Below are 22725 nucleotides of genomic sequence, written 5' to 3' on the forward strand. Positions count from 1 at the left end.
GGAAGCGCGTGCATCTGGCTATCTGCCCCATGGGGATTCTCTGATGTCTGATACAAGGTTGTGCACCAAGAGGAGAGTCACACGGTGGTCCCAGCATCTGGGTTCCCTGTGCACAGGGGCAGCCTGTGGCCGGCTGCATTTCATTAGCCTCCATCACCCTTCCCACGCTCGCTGGAAGCTGGAGCCCCCTTGGTGGGGCTGGCTAGCTGAGGGGTGTGCTGCTGGTGGGGGGTGCATGCATGGGGCCAGGGCCAGGGGCCTTCTGCAGAGCTCCTTTGGGCCAGCGCCCAGGGAGGGGCTCCTCCGGCCGGGCAAGCGGCCAGCTGACTCACACGCCGGCTTGTTATTGTAGGGTCTCTGGAGAGGGCGCATGTGGGGAGGGGGCTTGGCACAGAGTAAAAATGGCCTCTTGTCTACCTGCAGCCACTCACGTTTAACCCCTGCATACCCAAGATACTTCAGAGGGAGGAGATGGGCTCACCCCAAAAGCACTGGCAGCTGCCCCCACCAACTTCTCCAGCTGTGTGGAGATGTTGCCGAAGTGTTCATGTGTCCCCCTCTGGTGGCTCCTGGCCCTGGAACCTGTCCCACCATGCTATTGGCAGCATCTTCTCCTTGGTCCCTGTGTTTACCCCCTTGGGACTTGCTCCAACCCCTTGTTCTGCCTCCCCAGCTTCCCCCTCCAGCACAGCTGGCACCCAGCCAGCTGCCTCCTGGCTCAGTTTGGGGGGAGCCCCCAGTTACAAACCCCAAATGAACTGGGTGTCATGGGAGGGGGGGAGAGGGGAGAGATAGGTGTGTGGGTAGAGAGGCTGTTGGGGTGTGAAGAGTTGTACTGGGGGTGATGGGTGTGGGGTGCCAGTGGGTATCATGGGTGTGATGGTGATGGGGGGGGGACACACACTGGGATGTATGTGGGGGGTGCTGAGGAATGCCATGTCCCTTTGGAGGTGGTGAGGCAGTGAGCAGGCAGAGCTGTGCCATGGCAGGAAGGACCTGCACCCCAGCAGTGACCTGCACCCCTGCTCGAGGGACAGCAGGGGGACAGCAATGTGACCTGTACCCCTTGGTGGCGCGATGCTGGCGGGGTGCCTGGGGCCTGTGGATGGCTCCGGGGGGGGGGCTGGGGCAGCCACATACACACCAGCTGAGAAGCACGACGCTGTTCCCATGTCCATGTAAGGCCCTTCTCGTGCCCGGCCCCTTCGCTCAGGGATTTTTCCTCGCTTAGCAAACCTCCCTCCCTCCAAAGGGGACGGACCGACAGTCAGACACTGGCATGTATCTGACCCCCCAGCCTGCCTCCTCCCTCCCTCCCTGCACTGAAACTGCCTGGCTGAAGCAGGGGGGTGTAGCTTCCTTTGAAAAATGGGGAAACTGAGTAATGGAGCCCTTTCCTGGGGGCAGCCAGGGGTGGGGGACATGCGTGGGGTGTGGGTGCCAGCAGCCTGGGGTGCAGTGCTTTCCGTGGCAGTGGTCAGCTGTGTGAGAGGGCATGATGAGCCCTCCTGGCCAGGATGGAAGTATGGAGGATGCTCCTGGCAGCAGGACTGTGCAGGTGCTTCCCAAATCATGGAGCAAGGGAGGTACCATGGGCATCCCAGTTCCCCGCGATGTGCTCATTCTGACTGGGGCTGGATTTTGCCATGATGCTGATTGGTGAAGCTGAGAAAAGACTGGGGATGATGCTTCTCCTCGTGGTGGGAGCTGGCCCGTTGATAGCTGGTTTGGTTGGAGGACAGGGAGAACTGCACTGTTCGGCTGCTGAATCGGCTGGTGATCGCTGTGGGGTGGTTCTGGGAAGTGGCAGCTGTGCCAGCCTCTGGTCCTGGCGGGGCTACAGCCTGCCCTGCTCACCCTGTGACACACCAGGGCCCACAGGTCCTGAGGGAGTGGGGGTACCGGGCTGTGCTAAGATGGGAAACTGAGGCATGGCACATAGCATGGGACTGAGGCCCTGGGGGCTGCCTTGTCCGCTGGTGTCTCCTCCTGGGGAGCTGTCAGTGTGTACTGGAGCCAAGTCAGGCTGCTGTGCCATGTGTGTGAGTATGTGTGTGTCCGTACATGTGAACACGTGTGTGAGTGTGCATGTGTGTGCCCGAACACGAGCGTGTTTGCACAATCATGCATGTGCATGATCATGTATGCTCATAGATGAATGCACATGCATGCAAGAACATCCATCCGTGTGCACAAGCGTACTTGCACACAGGCGGGTGTCACATGAATGTGCTTCCAGCTCAGTGCCATCCATCCCTGCTGGCCTCACACCAGGCCCAGCTTGTTTTTTGAGTGCCCCCTGCAATGGCACTCCAGGGGGGGTTGTTTGTCCATCATTAAACCGGTTGCTGGAGTGGGGCCAGGGCTGGGCAGCGAGGTGTGTCCTGGCCAGAGCAATCGCTCCCGGTGCCCGTGGCGCCAACGGGCTCTTGGTGGTGGGGGTCATAGGGGGACCCGTGCCAGGGCACACGATGCTGGTGAAGGGGACATGTGTCTCCTGGCCTCAGTTGGTGGTTGGAATCCCTGCTGCTTGCAAAACAAGTCAGGGCCAAGAGGGGAAACCGAGGCAGAGAGTGGTTGGACTCTTACAGGCAGGCTTGACTTGTGCTGATGGGCACCGTGGTGTGGCCGGGGGCTCCAGGCAGTGCTGGGGGGCACAGCCGGGTGGTGCATCACGGGCTCCCTGTGGCTGCGCCAGGCTCAGTGGCTGAAAGGAGGGGACATCCCTGTCCCAGCTGTATCAGGCTCATGCTAGGGAACATGTGGCTGTCCCGTCCTCGCTAACCACCCCAGCCACTCTGCCTGTCAGCCTCCTCCCTGCGCAGTGGAGGGGATGACGTGCCAGTCACACGGGGAACTGCCCATCCCATCCCTGTCCCCGATGCCCCGTCAAAAGCCACCCCCCAGTGCCTTGGGACAGCTAATTAACAACATCCCTGGTCTCCACAACAGAGCGGGCGGCGGGGGGGAGGAATGCTGCAGGAATGTGTCCTTGGCCCTGGCATGGGCCCAGCCGGGTGTCAGGACAGGGGGCTGTGGGGTCAGCCCTGCCCCAGTGCTGTGCCAGGTTGTGTTTGTGCAATGGGTCCTGGATGGGTTCTGGGTTTTTTCCTCCCCCTTTCCTTTTTCCCCTTCTTTACGTCACTGCCCAAATATTTGGTCTCTCTCAGCTCCAGGGTGGGGGGGGCTGGCTCAGCTGCTCAAAGGAGCTGGGGCCCTTCTCTGCACCCTCTGGGTGCTGCTGGGCACAGGGAGGGCAGGCAGAGGCTTGGGGATGCTGAGATCGCCCATGCTCGTTGCACTGGTGGGTGCTGGCTGGAGCTGGCCTGGAAGTTGTCAGCCGATGTAGTGGGGACCACCAGCCTCCCTCCTCAGGGGCTCCCAGGGCTGGATCCAGCCCCCCAGGGCCCTGCAGTGGTGGGAGGAAGGATCCGGGCTGGACAGAGGCTCCTGTGGGGCATCTCTGCCTCATTTCCCATCGATTTCTTCCCTTCCCAGACCATTTTGCATCCCTCATGTTTACCCCTCCTGGGACCTGCCCCAGGAAGGGTGCTGGGTTCCCAGGGACACCCAGTACGCTCCATGGAGTGGCACTGACCCCAGACTAGCCAAAAGGTCTGGCTCAAGAAGGGGCTTTACAGACTCTGTGCTGACGCTTCATCTCCTCCCTGCATGCTTTCACCTCTGGAGAATACCCTCACCTCCGCCCCCTGCCCAGTGCCTGATCCCCAGGTCCCCCTTTTTCTGCTGGGATCTGTGGTGGTAAAGGGTGCTTGGTTTGGATTGTGAAGGAGCTGGTTCAGGTAGGTGGTGATTTCTACAGGGGTGATGGAGGGACCCTGCAGGGTGCAAGGGCCACCAGAGCCACTTGGCTGACTGACGGACCTGCTCGTGCTTTTGGCCCTGATGCCTCTGGGAGATATTTGGTGGCTGGAGTTCAGGGACATTGTCAGGACTTCTCTGGTCATGTCCTGTGTAGAAGACACATCATCTCCCCAAGGGACAGCTCCCGTCACCTCCCCAGGGACAGGGACATGTTGTCAATGCCCTTTCCTCACCCACTCACTCCCATCCCACTCGGCCATTGACACTTTCCCATCTGGACCCAGCGATTCCACTGCTGGTGTCCCATGGTCACCTCCTGAAGAGCTGGGGCTGAGGGAGTCTGCGTGGAGATCCGTAATGGAGCTGAGCTGGGGTCCATGCCTGGCTCCCTGGGCACAGGGTGTTTGTTGCCTCTCCATCCTGGCTGCAGCACTCCCCTCTTTTTAGGATGTCTGCTTTTTGGGGGCTGTAGTGCTGTTTTGGGGTGCCAGTGGCTGTTGGGGTCCAGCCCCATCCCCTTGGGAGCTGGGGAGGGCAGCAGGGTCGGCATTTGCTCAGGAGTGGGGTGAGGAGGTGCCCCCTGGGGATGTCCGGGCTCTGGCGCTTTGTCCTCAGCAGCAGGAAGGGTGTCTTGTTGCTCCTGTCCTATGCACCGTCCAGCTGCCTGGGAAACTGAGGCACAGAGGGGCTGGGCAGGATCTGCTGGAGTGGGATTGCACTCACAGGGGTGATGCATCTTACAGGAGTCTTGCAGGAGGGCAGAGGGAGAGCCCCTTGCTGCTACACCCTACCCAGTGAAATTTTGGGGGGTGGTGAGACAGGAGGGGTCCCTGGGGTCCTGCCCCATGCTGGCAGAGCCAGCCTCAGCCTTTTGGCTGGGCCTGCGGCGTGAGAATGGAAACGCAAACAGGAACGGGGAGGCGTTGGGTGAGAAAATGTCAACAGCACTGGGCCGGGTGCCTGGCTCGCCGCCTCTCGGGCTGGCTCGTTGCTCTGTGGGGCACTGTTGGGCAGGCTCCCCCTTGCCCCACACTGCTGGGGGTTCCCCTTTTGCTTCTGGGTCTCCCCCGGCACTGCATACTTGCTTGTGCAGCAGGGCCAGGGCTGGGCTGCCCCCAGGGGTGGCTGGGGAGAGCAGGGCTCCATCCATCATCACGCAGAGCCCCGAGGAAGAAGGGAGATGGGAAGAAAGCAAGTGGGATGCTGGCTGCACCCCGGATTTGGGAGAGGCGAGCAGGCACTAGTGTGCCTCTACATGCCATGGGACAACTGGGGCTTTTCTAGCATTTTGGCTTTGCTTTATAATTGGAGGTGGAGGGAGGGTTGGTAAATCTTCATATCCCCCCAACACCAGGGATGTGGGGCACCCAAGGACCATTAATTTGGCACCCCGTCCTGTGTGTGGCACAGGGGGACCAAGTCATTCCAGGGGGTGCCAGGCAGAAAAGGCCCCAAGCAGGGCCCCACACCCCTGTCCCTACCCCCCCTCCCGCCCCGTCCACCAAGGGCACGGGGATGCCGGTGGCGTCACGCGGGGCGATAAGGCCCCGACCCCGCTGCGCCCCGCTGCCTGTTGTGGCCCCCCGGTACAGGGTGCGAGGCACTTTGCAGACAGAGGTGGTGGCAGTAAGGGGAGGGGGGGATATTTTTTGAGGGGGTCTGCCTGCTTGCCAGCACCCCTTGCCCAGGGCTGGCTGCCCGAGCCGGGCTCCCGGTTGCCTTTAAGGGCGTTTTTGGGGGAGGCGAGGGGAGCGGAGCGGGGCTGGACTTGGAGCGCGCCGTGCAGCTGGGGAGAGAGGGAAGAGAAGAAAGAGGGAGAAGGAACGAGAGGAGGGAGGGGAGCGGTGGAAAAAGCCGCCCGGGACCCCCTTCCTCCCCAGGGCTGGGGCCGGCACCCCCGGGGTCCCCAGCTCCCGGACGCCCCGGGGGTGCAGAGGGGAGCGGGCGGCCGAGGGGACCCCCCTGCGCCCCTCCATCGCCGGGGTCCCGCTTGCGGGGAGCGAAACCCTTCGTTTCTCCCCCTCCTTCCCTCCCCTCCCTCCTCCCTCCCTCCTTCCTTCCTTCCTTCTCCAGGCTTGGCCCGGGGAGGGAGGGGGGCTCTGCCTGCAGTTTGCTTTCACGCCTGCCCGCCTGGGCGACGCCGGGCTCCCGCCTGCCCCCCCCGGCCCCTCCGGCCGCCCCCCGGCCGCCCCCCGCGCCCCCCGCGCCCCCCGGGCCAGGTGAAGCTGCGGTGCCGTCCCTTTCGGATGTAGGCAGGCGAGACCCCGGATGGATTTCGGGAGCGTCATGAACCAGGTACGGGCGGGCGGCGAGGGCACGGGGTCCTCAACCCCTCGCGGGGGGAGATGCTGCAGGGGATGGCATCTCTTCAGGGGGCGGGGGCCGCGCGTGACATCCGAGCGGTGATGGAGTAGTGCGTGGTTGGGGGCGTGCTGCCCCCCTGTGTTGGAGGCTCCCCAGTTGTTGGTCCCCGGAGGGAGTCTTGGGGTGCGGGGGGACTTGGAGGGGACAGTGCGGTGCTCGCAGGGAGCAGGATTTGGGGAGGGAGTGAGGGCTGGTTTGCTGTCGCCTGGGAGCTGTGAGCGGCTCGGGGGGCCGTGTACCCCGTGCCCACCTCCCCACCTCTCCGGGGCGGTGACCGGCAGGGAGCCCCGGAGGGAGACACACAGGCGCTGGGGGTTGCATCCCCTCCGGAGTGCGTAGGGACCTGTCCCTGGGGAGCGAGGGCTGGGCGGGAAAGCGGGGTCCTCCTCCGGCACTCCGCTCCCACCCCGCGGCACGGTGGGCGCTGCCGGGCGGGTGCTTGTCACCCCGGAGTGGGGGACACGGCAGGGGCAGCTCCTGCGCCGGGACACCCTGGCAGCCTACGGGTTAACCCCTGCTCCCTGGTCCCGCCGCGGGACCGTCGATGGTTAAACCCCGGGTTAATGAGTGGCAAGGAGCCCGGCAGCCCCAGCGAGTGCCAGCGCCCCCAGGGCAGGGACCCCCAGCCCCTCGGCCGCCGCCGGGCACGCAGAGGGTTAAATCCGGCAGGGCAGGTCCCGGCGCAGATGTTTTTGGGCTGTGCTCCTGGGAGAGGAAACGGCCGAGAAAGGCATCAGCCCTCTTGTTTTAAGGGGAAAACAAGAAAAAAAAGGAGAACTGCTCTGTTCCCGAGGCACTCGCGGCTGATCTTACTCTGCATCGCCGTCAGCCCCCAGTGCGGGACTGGTGACTCTGCTCTGGGTGCTGGGGAGTGGCTGGCAGGGACAGGGGGGTGACGGTGGCCGTGCCCCTTGGGTCCTCATTGAGGGTGCTGGATTGGCATCTGCCACCTGATGAGTTTGGGAGTGCTGGGGGGCACCCAAGTAGGCACCTTGTGTCCCTACAGCGTGGCAGCACTGGGAGGGCTGCGTGTGTCCTGCCTGGAGCCCAAAGCCATCCCTGGGGGTGACACCTCTGGGAAAGTTGGTTCAGGAGAAGACAAGCCCCCAGCCCGTGCCCTCTCTATTGAAGACTCCGTTAGCGATCCTGCTGGCCCCTGTTTCAGGAAGGGCAGGGCTGGTGCTGCCCCTTGAGGCTGCTGCCCCCTGCCAGCCCCTGGGCAGAGTGCTGGGCCTTGGGGCTGTGCCCCTCCCTGCCCCCTCCTTCTGGGGTCCCGAGCTGAGGGGTCCATTTGCACCCTGGCTTGTTCGGGGCGGCTGCCAGAGCAGAGCTGTGCCCTGCCCTGGGCCACCCTCCTGCTTGCTTTGCCATGGTCACATGCCTGGCCTTATGCAGCCCATCCCTAGGGCATCCCATCACCGTGCCAGCAGCCCCTGATCAGCACCAGAGTCACCCCGATAAGTGCTGGGGTGTAGGGAGGAGAGTGGCCCCATGGCACAGTCCCCAGGCAGGGGTGAGTGGCTCTGTTCCTGCTTCTCCCTTCTGCTCCCATACCCCTTCAACCCCATAGATGGGGGACACTGTTTTTGGGGGTGCTGCTCAGCAGTTCAGTTTTACTGCAGTGTCTTCAGCTCTGTCCCATGGGATGGGGACACAGCGCTGACCCCAGTCTCCATCTGCTCAAGACTTTCCCCCATGGAGGGAACCCTCAGGCTGGGTGCTGGGGGGCACAGACACCCTGGGGCAGCCAGGGCTTATTTTAGCACCTTGATCACCCTTTGAGATGGATTATGGCCCCACAGGGGTTTATGGGTGCCCCATGGGGCAGCCCAAAGCCTGCCCTGGGGTCTCTATGCCTAGGGATGGGGCTTGCCTAATGTTCCACCAGCATGACAGAGGGGATCTGTGGGGCGGGGCCCCACACAGGGCTCACTGTGGGGCACAGGCAGCCAACCTGCCTGCTTACAGGCCTGTGTGCTGGGCAGTCCCACATGAGTACCTGTGCTCACATCAGAATCCATTTGTTGACCAGTGCCATATGAGAATCCATTCACTGACCAATCCTGTTTTGGAATCACTGCTCTGACCAATCCTGTGTGAGAATCACTGCTCTGACCAATCCCATGTAAGAATCCATGGATTGACCAATGCTGTGTGACAGTTTATGCATGATTAATCCCACCTGAGAATCCATGTGTTGACTGATCCCAGGTGAGAATCCATCCACTGACCAATCCCATATAAGCACTTGTGCATGAACCAATCCCAGTGAAGCTCTGCAGCGGAGTGTATTCCAGGGTGACTCTGCTCCTGACTGATCCCTGGTGTGGGAGCTGCTTCCCAGCCAATCCTTGGCTTTGGGAGGTTGAAGAGTGGCTGAGGGGACCTCCATGCTCTCCCTTGGGACAGGCTGGTTGTGGACTACCTGTGGGCTCTTCATGGGACTGGGGTGAGGGGTGTCCCTGCAGTGGGGTGGCAGCCCGTGTGTGTGGGTGCTGGCAGCAGGGCATGGCTGGGGCTGTGGGGTCGGTGCCAGGCAGGCGCTGGCCCATGGGGCCGGATCCAGACCTGCTGCCTGCAGATGTTGCCTTTTTAGGCACTGGAGCACAGCACATCCCTGCCTGTGGCCGGCCCCGTGCGGAGCCAGCACGCGCTGGCAGAGCAGGGCCAGCCCCTGTCCTGGGCATGAGGGGGCACCTTTGACCGCTCCAGACCCTAAAAACCCCCTTTTCCCCCCCAAACAGGCCCAAGGCCACTGCCTTCTCCCTCTTCCCCCAGTTGGCACTTGGCAACCCTGGGGCCAATTGCTCAAATCTGCTCGAGCCGGGACCTGCCCTTATTTGGGTTGAAACCAGGGCTATTTTGGTGCCGCTGCCTCCATCACAACCCTTTGGACTTTCCTTGTGTGTTGCCTTCCCCGTCCTGTCTTCCTGTGCTGTGTCTGCTGGCCCGGCCAGCTGTGGGCTGATGGGGGCTGTCACTCTCCTGGCCATGCTGTGGGTCCTGGGGTGCATTGGGGTGCTGGTGGTGGTCCCTGTGGTGGTCCCTGGGGCCACTGTGGGGTGGAGCGACTGGTGTCCCCTGTGGTATCTTAGCCCTGACCTGCAGGGCTGGGTGCACTGGGTGACCTCTGTCCTGGTCCTGCTGCCGCCTTCCTGGTGGGGATGGGTCATGAGGCGGCTCCCTGAGGACATACCGGGGACAGACGGAGGGAATGGGGTCTGTCCCAGCTTGGGGGACATCCCTGGCATGGTGGTAGCTCTTTGCTGTGCTATACCCTCTCTGGGTACCACCAGCATCTCTCGGGCAATGCAGGGGCAGGGCAGCCTGATGGCCTCTGCCCTAGCATGAGTGCTGCCACGCATCCCGGCACAGAGGTGACAGCACAGTGACAGTCCCTCACCCAGCTGCGGGGCGGGACGGGGATGCTCGGAGGAAAGCCTGGGAGCGGTGAGACCTCCATGCCCCGGCATCAGCCCGGCCTGACTCACCACAAGCTGCCGGCCAAGCCGCTCCCCGGCCCTTTGGCACAGCTACTGGTTCCTCCCACCCGAGGGGAGAAACCCCAAAAGCAGCAGAGTCCCTGAGCGCTGGTGGGAGCAGAGAGGGACTGTGTGGTACCGGGGTGCTGCCCCCTCCCCAGGACCCCTGCGCTGGGGGGGTCAGGGCTCCGCACGGCTGCCTTGCACACTGGGGCTGTGTCGGGCAGGGTGGAGCCGGGGCGAGGGGGGAGCGGACGTGGATGGAAACATGCTGTCCTCCCGCTGGGGACTTGTTGCATAAACAGGAGATTTGCCAGAGCTGCGAGAAATGTGAGGGCAGGAGCAGGCAGCATGTGGTGAGGGCAGGGGGGACCTGACCCCTGTGCAGGGCACGGGGGTGGCCAGGGGGGACAGTCTCTGAGCCCAGACCCTATAATCCCAAATGGCTGGCAGGGGGGAAGGATGCTGCGGCTGGCCCCATTGAGAAGTGGAGAACAGGGGTGTTGGAGAGGGGAAAACCTTCCTCGATGTCACCAACTTGGTGGCCCCAACCTGTCACTCACTCCTTTCCCCTTAAAGCACCTTCTGCTGTTGAGTGCCAGAGTGGATCTGCCCCTCTGCCCCACACCGTATGTGTTCAGCAGGTCTGGAGGGGCTGGTGAGCAGGGGAAGGACTCTGAGGCCAGCTGGGGGGGTGCAGTGGCCAGTGGTTTTCCCTAGGATCCCCACTTGCCTGGAACGAAGTCTCGGTTTGAGCAGAAAGCCATGGAGTGCATGGTGATGCACAGTCCAGCTGAGATGTGGGTGGCAACTTTCCTAGGGAGAAAGAGGTCCTCCATAGGGTGACATGGGACCCCATGAGGTTCCCCATAGGGTGACGTGGACTGAACTGATATCATTTCACATGGCCTCTGTCAGTGCCACCCCAGCGTTGTCCTGCGGGACACTGATCCAGCCACTGAGTTGCCATCCTCTTTGGCAATGGTGTTTCTAACCTGCAGGGTGGTTAGGGCAGGAGACCCCCTTCCCGGAAGCTGGGGGAGACTAGAGTGCCTTGCTACCCTCTTTTGGGGTCCACATCCCTTCTGGGTGGGGTGGCCAGGGGAGCTGTGCCTGCCTGATGCTGGCTTGCCTTGGAGGGTCCATGATGCTGGAGGGGTCCCTTTTGGCAGCATGTCTGTGGCTCCAACCACACCAGCTGGGCTAGCTTGCCAGTGTCTCGATGCCTGGCTGTGGGAATCGGCTCTGGCATGCAGGGATCAGGGAAGCTGGTGCTGCAGCTGCTCCTGGCATCGCAAGGGTCAGCACTGTCCCGGATATCAGCCGGCTTGGGAATGTTTATCGGAGCTCCTGGGGAAGGGAAAAACAAAAACCGCCACCCAAAGGAAGGGATATGCGTCAGAGATGGGCCTGCATCACCCACCGGCAGCCGGGCGGGCTGTGCTGCAGGCTGTGGGCCAGCACTTGCCCAGCTCCAGCAGCCTGGCTGGGGGTGACCCCGCGCTCCCCTAGCCCACCCCGTGCCTGGTGCTGCACCGACCCAACCCGCTCCTGAATCACGGGGGCCCCCTCTGTGGAGGTTTGTCTCCTGCCAGCCCTGCTGGCATCCTGCGGGCTGGGGCTACAACCCACGGGGATGCTCTGTCCAGAGCAGGATCTGGTGGTGTCTCTGGGCACCTCTGCAGCTGCAGGGGTTATTTTGCTGAGGGAGGAGGAGGAGGAGGAGGAAAGGTTTGGGAGGGAGGGAGATGGGGCGGTGGTTGCAGCATGGAGAAGGCTTCAGGGTATCTCATCGCTGAGTATGTGGTGGATGTCTGCATCCCTCCAGCCACACTCCATGCCTGTGAACCAGTGCTGAAGTCCCAGAGGGGATATGGGGTGCAGAGGCTGGTCCCTGAGCTGCAGCCAGTGAGGTTCGGTGGAGGAGGGCTCCTGTGGGCTGCTGTGCCCTCAGGGCAGTGTGGACAGGGGCTGCCAGGACTTTACTGGCCAGGTGTTTACTTCTGGGCTTGGATGTCTCAAGGGTAGAGTTTCTTTAGGTATGGTGACAGCTGGCTGTGAGTGATGAGCCCATCCCTGCTCTCCAGGGGAAGGCTGCAGGGCATGCCCAGCCCTTTACGAGACATCAGAGAGTCCACACCACTCGTGACTGTGGGGTCTTGTTCGCTGGGAAACTGATTTTGCTGTTAGGCAAAACCTGGAGCTCAAGGCAGTGGCTTACGGGATGTGGCTGCTGGGAGGGACGGGGCTGCGACCTGGGGGGCCGGGCGGGTGGGGGGCCGTGGGGGGCTGGCAGGGTGGGCGGCAGCCCCGCTGCGCCTCGTTCCTCGCATTCCTGGGCAGGGCTGCCGGGCGGCGGGGTCGTGGCGGTGGGGGCCGGGCGGCAGGAATGCAAACACCGGTGGGGGGAGAAGAAAGGCCGCTGTGTCTGCTGCAGCGAGGCGAAGCCAGAATAGGGGTGTGTGGGTCCCCCTCGCCTTTCCCACCCCTCTCAGCACTGGGGGTTGCGAGGGTCCCTGGGGACAGAGGTTGTGGTGGTCCTGGGGTTCACTGCGGTCCTGTGTGGGGCGATGCTCTTGGCGGTCCCGTGGGGCAGAAGGGATGCTCCCGCACCCCTAGGTCAGGAGCTCGGCTTCCCTAGGGAGAGATTTGCTGCCTGGTGCAGGGTACTCCCCCATCATCTTGAACCTGAGGCACGTTTGAGCCAAACTTGAGAGAGGGACGGAAGCTGAAAACAGAGTTACGTTCTTGCAGTCCTTGTAAAACTGCCTTTCTGGGATGAGAGTGCCATAACAGCCTGGGCTGGTGTCTCTTGTGGATGGGAGGGGCGGTGTTGGGTGAGCACAAGCCCATATTAGACATCAGAGAATCCGCTAGGGCAGGGAAATACAAGCATGGGCACCCCAGTTTTCTCCTCCAGCTGAAGCAGCATTCATAGCCTGCAAACCTCCTGGTGCTGACAACAGAGGAAGGGTGGGCACGGACCCTACCTGTCTGTGAGACCACCGTGTCCCATGGCAGAGGGGGTAGCTGTGCATCTCCCCCCACCACTGGCCTTGGGAACTGGGGCTGTGTGGGGGCCGGGGGCCTTCGGTTGAGCATCTTGGGAGGAAGAGCACAGTGGTGTGCGGGGCACGGTGCGGAGTACGGCATGGCCCTCGCCGGCTCTGTCTGCGGCGGCTCGCTGCCGGAGAACATTCCAGGGAGGCTGGCGTGGGGCCAGCACCGCGGGGCAGGGAAAGGGGCCTTTTATGGAAGCGTTTCTGCATTAGAATAAAATCATAATAATAATGCGCAGGGGAAGGGAGGAGGAGGAGGAGGAGGAACCCCTGAAGAAAACAGGGGGGCGGGATGGGAACAGGCTGATGGCTGGGAAGGGGGCAGGTGCTGGGCATTGCCCTGTGGGGACCGGGATGGGGTGGGAACTGGGGGCAAATCCTGCTTTTTATGGCCCAGGACAGGGGAGGCTGAGGGGGGCGTGGGATGTCCTCGGGCCACCCCTGTGGGGGACCAGCCCCTGGGTGGTGGTTGGTGTGTTGGCTCAATGCTGGGATGGGGCAGGGGTTGGCTGACTGCGGGTCACTGCTCCTGGGGACACACGCGAGGTCAGAGAGGGAGAGGTGCCCTGAATCACAGCCACCCGCTGCTGCTGGCATCTCTGGGCCAGTGCGGGGCTGGAGTGGGGGCTGGAGTGGCTGTTCCCACTGCCCCGCGGCACTGACAAACAAGACGCTGCCTCTCCCACCCTGGCGTGCTGCTTCTTCCTAGCCGACTGGGGTGCACGCAAAACCCAAGGTTAATTGTCAGTAATTGCCGCTGGTAATTAAGGTAACAATAGCTGGGCTGTTCAGCTGGCGGCTGCAGGAGCACTCACGAGGCCAGGCTGGGGTTTGTTCCAGGACATGCTCTTGGCATCAGGCAGCTGCCCCGTGCTGTGCCACATCCCACCATGCCCACCCGGGCTGGGGCTGCCTGGGGCTCCCTGGCCGAGGACGAATGGCACTGCTGCCATGGACCCGAGCCCACTCTTGTCACCTGGGAGCCCAGCCCTGACCTTGGGCTGCTGCCTGTGCTCCTGCCCAGGACGGGAGGGCCATGGGTCATGGGTGCCCTGGTCACCTCCTCAAGCTGGCACTGAGTTTGTTTGGCGTGTGGGGGTGCTGCAGCCTGGCCCCTTCCCATGCCTCATGCTTGGGACTGAGGTCCACAGGGTCTAATCCTGGCCCTTTCTGCTTCCTTGCAGGCTGTGACCCCCTGCTCCCCTGCTGTCAACTATGAGCTGGTGAGTCCCCCCTGTGAGCCATGGGTGGCAAGCAGGGCTCTGGGGATGCTGGGTGGGATGGGACCCCCTGTTCTGCACTGGATGTGGGGCTTTCTCTGCCTGAGGTCTTCAGAGTGTGAGTCCCCCACCCCCAAAACCACAGGGGTCCTGTGCTGGGGGTAAAAGCACCCCCCCATTTTGGTGCTTTGTCCCCCAGCATTGCTGGCTGCAGGGTATTGGATGTCTGAGCAGCATGAGTTGAGGCAGCCCAGCTATCAGGGGACTCCAGGAGATGGGGATTTTGGGGAAGAGGGGTGTGCAGGGTTCCTGGGAGGGACAGGCAGATGCGACGTGACTAGCCTGGGTTCTGAGGTCCCCCGGTGTTGAATGTCTCCCCTCCCTGGCTGGAGCCGTCTTGCACACCCAGAGATGGTTCTACCAGATGTGCCTTTGGCTCGGGGCACCCAAGGCTGCACATTCCTGTCCCTTGTTATTGTCGCCCTCTTCTTTTGTCCCTCCTGGGGACCTTTAATGAGCAGCTGGGGTGGGGACGAGACACAGCCCTTCCCACCCTGTCCTCTCTGGACACCAGGAAGACAGCTGGGCGCCCCATCTCCGGACACCCTGTCCTGAGGGAGGACGTTTTGGGGGGGTGCTGGCTGGGCAGCCATGCTCCCTTGCCACACTGCTCTGGGCCACGGCCGGGCTCTGGGGATGGCAGGGCATGGGCTGGCACTGGAAGCAGGACCATGCGCAGGGCAGAGGTTTGGGAAGTGTGGCACGGTGGTGCCCACCAGGTGTCATCTTGCTGGTAGAGCAGCCCCCCTGCCCCGTCCCCATCCCAGTGGCGGGCAGAGCAGGCACGTGGCGGCAGGGAGGCTGGCATTGCCTGGGGCTGGCACGGCCGCCCTTCCTTCTTGCTCCGGACATGTGCCAAGGCTTGCTGGGGCAGGCGCCGGGGAGAGGAGGCCCTGGCAGGGTTTCAGCTCCAGGCTCAGCAGTCTGGCAGTGCTGGAGTGGCTGTGCCCCACGCAGGGCCCTGAGCTGGGCACCCCATAGCTGAGCAGGGGTCTCGCCTGACAAGTGGGTTTAGGGGATGGACCCCTGCGAGCTCATGGAAGTGGCACATGAGCCTGATCAAGGGGACCGGGAGCAGAGTGTGCTGCACACCCCAGGCCTTGCGGTTGTTATCTGTCCTGGGTTTAATCTCTGCCTGCACTCCCAGCCCCTGTCAACCTCCTCGGGCACTTATCACCAGAAAAACATGTTGTCTTTGAGCTGGGACCGTTACTGCGGCTCAGAGAGGAAATCGAAAGGGGTTTGACTCATCCCATGGGCTGGAAACAGCAACTGCAGCCCTGCTCTCAGGACTGGAGCAGCCTGGTCTTGGGGTCCCAAGACCCCTATGAGCCACCCAGCTGGGTCCCTTTGCTGTGCCACCCCAGGCACCCCAACCAGCTGTCCCCAGGTTGAGCGCTCTGTTGCCTGCCTGTATTTGGGGTCTGGACACTCTCCCCCATCCCTGGAAGGTTATTCCCATCCCCATCCCCATTTCAAACCTCTCCATGGACTCCAGCAGTGTGTCACCAAATTCGCCCTTTTTCTGAGCATCTCAGACTCCCATTTGGCTCCCGCCGGGGTCCCTTTGCCAGCCCCACGGGGCCGGGTTTATCTCAAGGAGCTGTGCCTGCCAGTGGCCGGTGGCCAGGCTGGGTGTGGGGCTGTGCTGGGCTCGCCCTGTTGTTTACCTCCTGGCTGTGGGGTCTGACCATGGAGGATCCAGATGGGATCCCAGAGGTGTGCGGGGCACTGGGTGCCCACTGTGGAGTGGGCGCAGGGTTTGGCTGAGTGCTCCCCATCTGCGACAGCAGTCCAGTGTGGAAGGCAGGATGGCAGCATACTCCGTACCAAGCATCACCCCAGCTCTGCGCTTGAGTTTCGAGGGATTCCTGACCTTTAGGAAGAACGGACACGCTGGCAGGCAGGGAAGGAAACGGGGCCACGGTGCATTTCCTAGGAAGGGCCAGAAATAGCCAGGGGGGAACTTTTGACCCTGGCCCCTGCTTTGTGTGCGTGTTTCTCTCAGTCTCTGTCTCCTTCTCTCTCGCTTGCCTTTTTTTCACCCTCTCCTTCCTCCTGCCTGTTTGCCTGCAGCCGTCCCCAGGGGAGAGCATCGTGAAGCAGGTAGATGCCCTGGTAAGTGCTACCAGCTGTGGAGGCTGGTCTCTGCCTTGAGACTTTCCAGGGGATTGCTTATGCCTTTCCCATTCCCGCAAGCACCTTCTGCAGCCAAAATCCTTCAGCCTGGGATGGTCCTGTGGTCTGCCAACATCCCTGGAACTGCCCTGCCCTCTCTCCCTGCTGGCCAAGGTGATGCTGGTCCTGCCAAAGGCCAAGTGAGGTGCCCAGGGTTGGTGGCAGAGGCGGTGGCGGAGCCCAGCGGAGGGGAGGCTGGGGCTTTTGCTGCAAAGCCGGCTTTCCTGTCCCAGAGCTGGGGATATGTTATTTAATCTGTGGACATGAAATTGCTAAGACAGTGTAGACAAAAACCCTGCCAAAATCAACGCGGACGGCTTCCCCCTGCCCGCAACCAGCTCACTGGCCTCCCTGTGTGCCAGGGCTGGGACCTGAGGGACGGAGGCAGAGCAATTCCCACGAGGAAGAGGGTGAAAGCTTTCCTCACCTGGCAGCCAGCTTTGCCCTATCTCTTTGGTTGTCCAGAGCGTGTCTCTAATCCCTCTTCGAGCTGGAGAAAAAGCACCCATGGCTGGAAAAGTCCATTGGGACAGTCATGAGTCCCCTTTGCTGGCTTTGCTTTCTTTTGAGGAAGTTTGCTGGTATGTCTGCATCCTTTCCCGTGCCTCAGATCACCCTTTCCAGGCAGAAGCGACCTGTGGGTTTCAGATGCTGCCCAGAGCTTGGGGACATGCTGAGCCAATGTGGGGCTGGGAGGCAGTTGCTCTATGGGGCTGGCAGGGGGAGGGTCTTCAACCCAACGTGGTTGGGACCAGCCTGCCCTGTGCTGGGCTGTACTAGGACATACTGTCTTGGGTGGGTCTCTGCTCCAGAAGGGATTTTTGCAGGGTCTCCTAGCCTGGTGGCGAGCAGGAGTGTTTAATAACGCAAGCGTTTGCTCCTATCAGCTGATCGCGGGCTGACTCTTGCTCATGCAGAAGCTGGCGGCAGAGACAGCAGCGACTGTGGTTAGAGCGGGGTGGGGGGAGCGGGGCAGAGCCGGGGGGCTCCTGCCAGGGTGGGGGACGCTGGAGCGCCCCAGCCGTGGGCACCCACTCCCCTGGGCTGGAAGGGTGCCGGGAGTAGAGCCACCATGCCATGGAAATGGATTAGCAAGGGTCTTGCCGCTGTCAAGGTATGGAGAGGTGCTCTAGCATCCCTTGCTTGCCCGCCTGTGCCTCAGTTTCCCCAGCTGGGAGATGGGGGTGAGTCCTGGTTGCCCCATGTCAGCTCCTCCATTGGGCAAGGCTGCGGTTTGGGACGCTGCTGTGGCTGGGTGGGGTGACAGGGGCTCATGGGGCTCCCCTTTCTGACGGGTGTGGGTGGGAGACCCCGGACATATCCCGCTATGAAGGGGTGGAGCAGAGCCCATGGTGGGGATCCTGTCCTGGTCACCCGTGGGTGATGCAGGGACAAGCCCATGCTCAGGTTCAAGCTTGCTCCATGCACACTGACTCTGCCTGCGGAAGGTTTTACTTCCCTTTTTGCTACATTAACTCCTTCTTAACGCTGGGGAGTTTCTGGGGTGAGCAGGAGACTTGGGGCACCTTGGGGACAGGCTTGGGGGGGAATTGTCACTGCTGCCCATGCACCCCTGGGTGCTCGGACACAGCTGCTGCCTCCTGGAGTGGCTTCAGCTGGGAGAGGAGACCATTGTCCCCAGGTCCCACAGGCTGCTGAGCCCAGGTCTGCTCAGCTGGGCAGCCTGACCTTGGAAGGGTGACATGAGGCCGATAGAGGGTGAACGCTGGCTGCCTGTGGGACCAGCCCTGGAACCATGCTGGGGGGAAGATGGTGGGTGAAGGGCACCAGGGAAACTTCTCCCACCCTGCCCCATCGCCTCTGGCCATGCCGTTTGCAGGATGCTGCAGCCCCGAGGAGAGTGGCAGCAGGTCTCACAGCTCCGTGGACAAAAGGGGCATCCCAGGAGCTGGCTGTAGGGCTCATCTCTTGTTGCTGGATCCTTTTGGGAGCTTGGGACTTGCTGCCTGTATGAGATGAGTCTTTAAATGACTCCTGCTTGTTAGGTAGAGATACTAAAACTAATGAGGTGTGGGTGTGTTTTTCCTTAGTGGTTTTTTTTTGGAAACCCTGCTTTGTTTTTTGGCTGGGGTCACGAAGTCACCAAGCAAACCGGCTGCAGATGAAATTTTTGAGGCCAGAGAACATGCATAAATAGAAGTTTCCTGCTCCGAGAGCTCAAACATTTCCTCCCAGCATTTGGCTCTGCAGAGCCGGGGCCAAAGCAAACCCTTGTGCATGGCTGGCTCCTCACCGCCACTCGGGCAGCGAACCTGCCCCTGCCCTGGGCATGGCCAAAGCCGCCCTGTCCTGCCAGGTGTGTGCCCAGAGCTCACCTGAGACCAGAGGGACTTGTGACTTGCCTGAGACTTTCCTGCCACCCACAGCATCCTCCTCAAAGGTCTTTTGGGATGCTGTGCCATGGCACTGGCCCTGCAAGTGCCTGTGGCAGCTGGTCACAGCTGTGCTGGCCTTGTGAGAGCTGGGTTTTGCTTGTGGCCATGGTGGGGGTACAATGGTGCTATTGGGGCATTTGGTGCCACCAGGATGCTCAGCGGGTGAGATGTGGAGACAGCGATATTTTGGGGGTGTTATGGTATGCAGAGTGGTGTGGCGGGGATAGGATGCTCCAGCAGCACCATCACACCTGGCTCTAGCAAGACCCCTGTGCTGACTGTGGTCACAACTCGCTTTTTCTCTCTGGTTCTTTAGGATGCCACAAAATCCCCCAGGAGTGGGCAGTCACGCCACAAAACATCCAGGTAGATGCCTCAGTTTCCCCTTCTGGTGACCATCTCTGCCTTGCCTGAACCTTCCCCCTGCCCTGCCAATACTTTGCTTCTCCAGTTGTATTACAGCTGGGGGATGCTCCCCATGGAAAGACACGGTTTATGACCTACCATCCCCAACCTGGGGTCCCCAAGACGCCCTGTTAGGACTGGGAGCAGAGGAAAGGCTGTAGGCTGCCCTGCTGCTGCATCCCCAAGTATCCCCGCCTGTCTCGCCTCACTCCATGGGCTGCGCAGGGTGGGGAAGAGTCACTGTGTCCCCTCCCCACACCAAGTCCCGGTGACGGTCCCCTTCCTTGCCCAGGAGCATGAGCCTGACCACAGCCATGGAGAGCAGCTGCGAGCTGGACCTAGTGTACATCACAGAGCGGATCATCGCGGTCTCCTACCCCAGCACGGCCGAGGAGCAGAGCTTCTGCAGCAACCTCCGCGAGGTGGCCCACATGCTGAAGTCCAAGCACGGGGACAACTACGTGGTGAGTCACACGGCTGGGTCCCTGCCGGACTGGGGAAGGGGCTGGGGTGCTCAGGCCCTGGGAGTGGGGTGCTGCACGGGCTGGGGTGATGCATCCTCGCCTCTCACTGGGTTTGACTCTGGTGAGGAGGGTCTTTGCACCAACATGGGTGGATCTTTTCCTGTCTTGAAGGTTTCCATTCCCTTTTGGACCCTGTGGGAGTTTTTAGCCATTACATTGCTCTGTGGCAAGGCATTACTGGGGTTAATATATCCAGGGAAGCCTCTCATGGGGAGATTTGGGGAGGCTTTGAGGAGAGGAAGAGGTGAGGGTTGGCAGTGAAGGAGGAAGGTGTCCCTTCACTCTTGTCTTTCCTTTTCCCTGAAGCTTTTCAACCTCTCTGAGCGGAGACATGATATCAGCAAACTTCACCCCAAGGTGGGTCACAGCTGTGGGGAGCACTGGGGCTTGGAGCTCGGGACAGGGCTGTCGGTGGGACCAGCTCCCTGGTGCAAGCTGTTAGGGGGAGGAACAGCCACCCTTTCTTTCCACCCAACTGGTGAAGGATGGGGCAGAACCTGGAGGAAAGCACTGGGACTTCCCAATGAGTTTGTGGGGTCTCAGCCTAACCCCATCTGCCCCTATCCCAAATCTGGCTGTTGTGGTCTTTTGGAGGCCCCCCTAAGGCATCATCTCCATCCCTGTCCGTGACTGTGGGGGAGCCCTGGGCAGCTGAGCTGAGTGACCTGGGGGGAGGGCTGAGATCTGGGACCCCGATGGGCTCCCCAGGGCAGGGGTCTGGGCAGTGGGGTGCAGGGTTGGGGGAGACGCTGGGAGGGGCACATCAGGGCAATGCGGGGGTGTCCCTGGGTATGTGTCCTGGGCTTTACGCACTGGCAGGCTGGGAACTGTGGAGGGGCAGAGCCCAGTGTGGATGTGACCCCTGTTTGTCCCCCCACCTCCCACCCAGGTGCTGGATTTTGGGTGGCCTGACATGCACACCCCAGCGCTGGAGAAGATCTGCAGCATTTGCAAAGCCATGGACACATGGCTCAACACAACGCCGCACAACGTGGTGGTGCTGCACAACAAGGTTGGCTGGACCTTGTCCCTGGGGCCTGGGTGGGACAGGGGGTTGCAAGGACAGGGCTGAGCATCCTCAAAGGCCAAGGGACACAGGGTGGCTTGGGCTGTGGGTAGGTGTCAGCATGTATATGTAGATTGGTGTGTGTCTACAAGGGTTGGGGTGTGTATGTTGGTGCATGCATACAGGGAGCAATGTGTGTGTGCCTGCGTGCGGGGTGGCCATGCTGCGGGCACCACGGCCCCTGTTGACACCTCTTGTGCTGTGTGCCCGCAGGGGAACCGCGGCCGGCTGGGGGTGGTGGTGGCTGCCTACATGCACTACAGCAACATCTCAGCCAGGTGAGAGGGACACGGGGTCCTGGGGTGGCCCTGGGGCTCGGTGCCAACCTCCAATCCAGCAGTACTGGGGTGCTGGTGCTGATGCTCTCCTTCAGACTCATCTGCCCTTTTGTCCCTGCAGCGCTGACCAGGCTCTGGACAGGTTTGCCATGAAGCGCTTCTATGAGGACAAGGTGGTGCCGGTGGGACAGCCATCCCAGAAGAGGTGGGTCCTGGTGTGCGTTTGCAGGCTGGGTTTTGCCCTAACGGCCAGGGTGGTTGGGGGTGAGGGGCGTGCTCTGCTGTGGGTCCTGCCTCTGAGCTGCCTGTCCACCCTCCAGGTACATCCATTACTTCAGTGGGCTCCTCTCCGGCAGCATCAAGATGAACAACAAGCCCCTCTTCCTCCACCACGTCATCATGCACGGCATCCCCAACTTCGAGTCGAAAGGCGGTAGGTGCCCCCACGCCTCCCCCAGCCTGGCCCCCATGGATGTACCATGGCCCCACGCTGCCTGGCTGGGCTTGCTCTCCATGGGGGATATTTTCCACAGTTTCCTTGGCAATTTGAGTTTCCCTTTCTCTCTTGGGGACTGTTCACTCCTGTTAGGGGGGTGCTGCCTTTTCCCACAGAGACACCCTCAGGGGTGCCTCCCCTGGCCCCACACTGGGCACTAACCTGAGCTGCTGGGTGACAAGCCTTTTCTGAGGGCTTTTTGGAGGGTGGCACCAGATGGGGGTTGGGGTTTGCAGTGTGGTGCCATGTCCAGTGCTGGTACCCAGAAGCGGTCCCTTGCTCAGAGACCATCATCCCACCTCCATCCTCATCCCAGCACTTGCCCCAGGTCCTACAGGACCCGAACTGAACTATAGGGGCTTTCCCCCTTTCCCACCCCACCCCAAGCATCCCTTTCTGCCCATCCCAGATGTTGCCCACGGCCAGTGCGGGCTGGCCAGGGCGGGGAGTGGCTGTTTGCCTTGGCTCCCTCCCTGTTTGGATTTCTCCCCCATGACTAATCCCTGCCCTGGCCCCTCCGCCCTGCCGGCTAACAGCAGCGCTGCCTTCTCTCCCCGCCTTGATGTCTTCCAGGTTGTCGGCCCTTCCTGAAAATCTACCAGGCCATGCAGCCCGTCTACACCTCGGGAATCTAGTAACTGTCTCCTCGCTGTGGGGCTTCTCTCCTCCCCAGTCCAGAGGGTTTGGGAAGCGGGGGGAGATGGAGAGGGTCAAGGCCAAGTCCCCAGCCATCTCGGTGCCCTGTGCTTAGTCTGTTTGTGGTCCAGGGAAGCGGAAAAAAAGGGTCTCTGCTTTGCTTGGAGGTGGTAACTGGCCATACTGGGCCCTTCTGCTGGGATGGCTGTAGTGACACTGCATAGCAGCAGAGGGAGCCTGGGGCTGGGTGTCCCCGGAGGGAGCGTGGACAGGGATGGGGACACCTCACCCTCCCTGGGGAACAGAGGCATTTCTCCTCTCCCTGCCCAAAAAGCTGCTTCTCCTGCTCGGAATTGTCCTTAAAGCTCTCTTTCTCTCCCCAGTAAAGAGTTTCCCCCCATTTTAATGTCCACGCGATTTACCCCGACATCATTTTCCAGTGCTGCTCCCAGAGCAGGCACTGGCAAAGGCAAAGCAGGAACCAGTTTCTACAGCTGCCCTGATGCTGGGCTGGGGCCACGTGCCAGCCTGGGACCCCCAGCTCCTGCCCCCCTGGAGGGACCAGAGCCCCTGGCCTTGAGTGTGTTCCCAATTCACCCCCAAATCAAGATCTCCCTTCCCCACAGCCAGGTGTCTCCGTTAGCCGAGATTTACTGCCCTCCCAGCCTCACCTCTCAGCTTTTAACAGACTGTTTATGGGATGCCAGTAATAAATTCCAGGTTTATCTTGCCTGTG

At 61.6% G+C, this 22725-nt stretch overlaps 1 protein-coding gene across 11 annotated transcripts in view; it reads left to right on the forward strand.

The window, feature by feature from the left end:
• The first annotated feature begins 5633 nt into the window (after positions 1–5633).
• Positions 5634–22725, forward strand: part of TNS1 (tensin 1) — a 54655-nt gene continuing 37563 nt past the window's right edge. For 9 of the 11 annotated variants that reach the window (XM_065637702.1, XM_065637703.1, XM_065637705.1 and 6 more), the window contains exons 1-10: positions 5634–6120; positions 13915–13953; positions 18901–18950; positions 19282–19453; positions 19820–19870; positions 20403–20525; positions 20793–20857; positions 20979–21062; positions 21178–21290; positions 21927–21987. In XM_065637702.1, the coding sequence (XP_065493774.1) occupies positions 6094–6120; positions 13915–13953; positions 18901–18950; positions 19282–19453; positions 19820–19870; positions 20403–20525; positions 20793–20857; positions 20979–21062; positions 21178–21290; positions 21927–21987 (785 nt within the window). In that variant the 5' untranslated portion in view covers positions 5634–6093. Of the gene's footprint in view, positions 6121–11100; positions 11251–13914; positions 13954–18900; positions 18951–19281; positions 19454–19819; positions 19871–20402; positions 20526–20792; positions 20858–20978; positions 21063–21177; positions 21291–21926; positions 21988–22725 lie in introns of those variants that run through there. The other 2 variants (XM_065637707.1, XM_065637704.1) reach the window with 2 other exon arrangements.

Source organism: Caloenas nicobarica, chromosome 6 (genome assembly GCF_036013445.1).
Source record: "Caloenas nicobarica isolate bCalNic1 chromosome 6, bCalNic1.hap1, whole genome shotgun sequence".
Taxonomy (NCBI): Eukaryota; Metazoa; Chordata; class Aves; order Columbiformes; family Columbidae; genus Caloenas; species Caloenas nicobarica.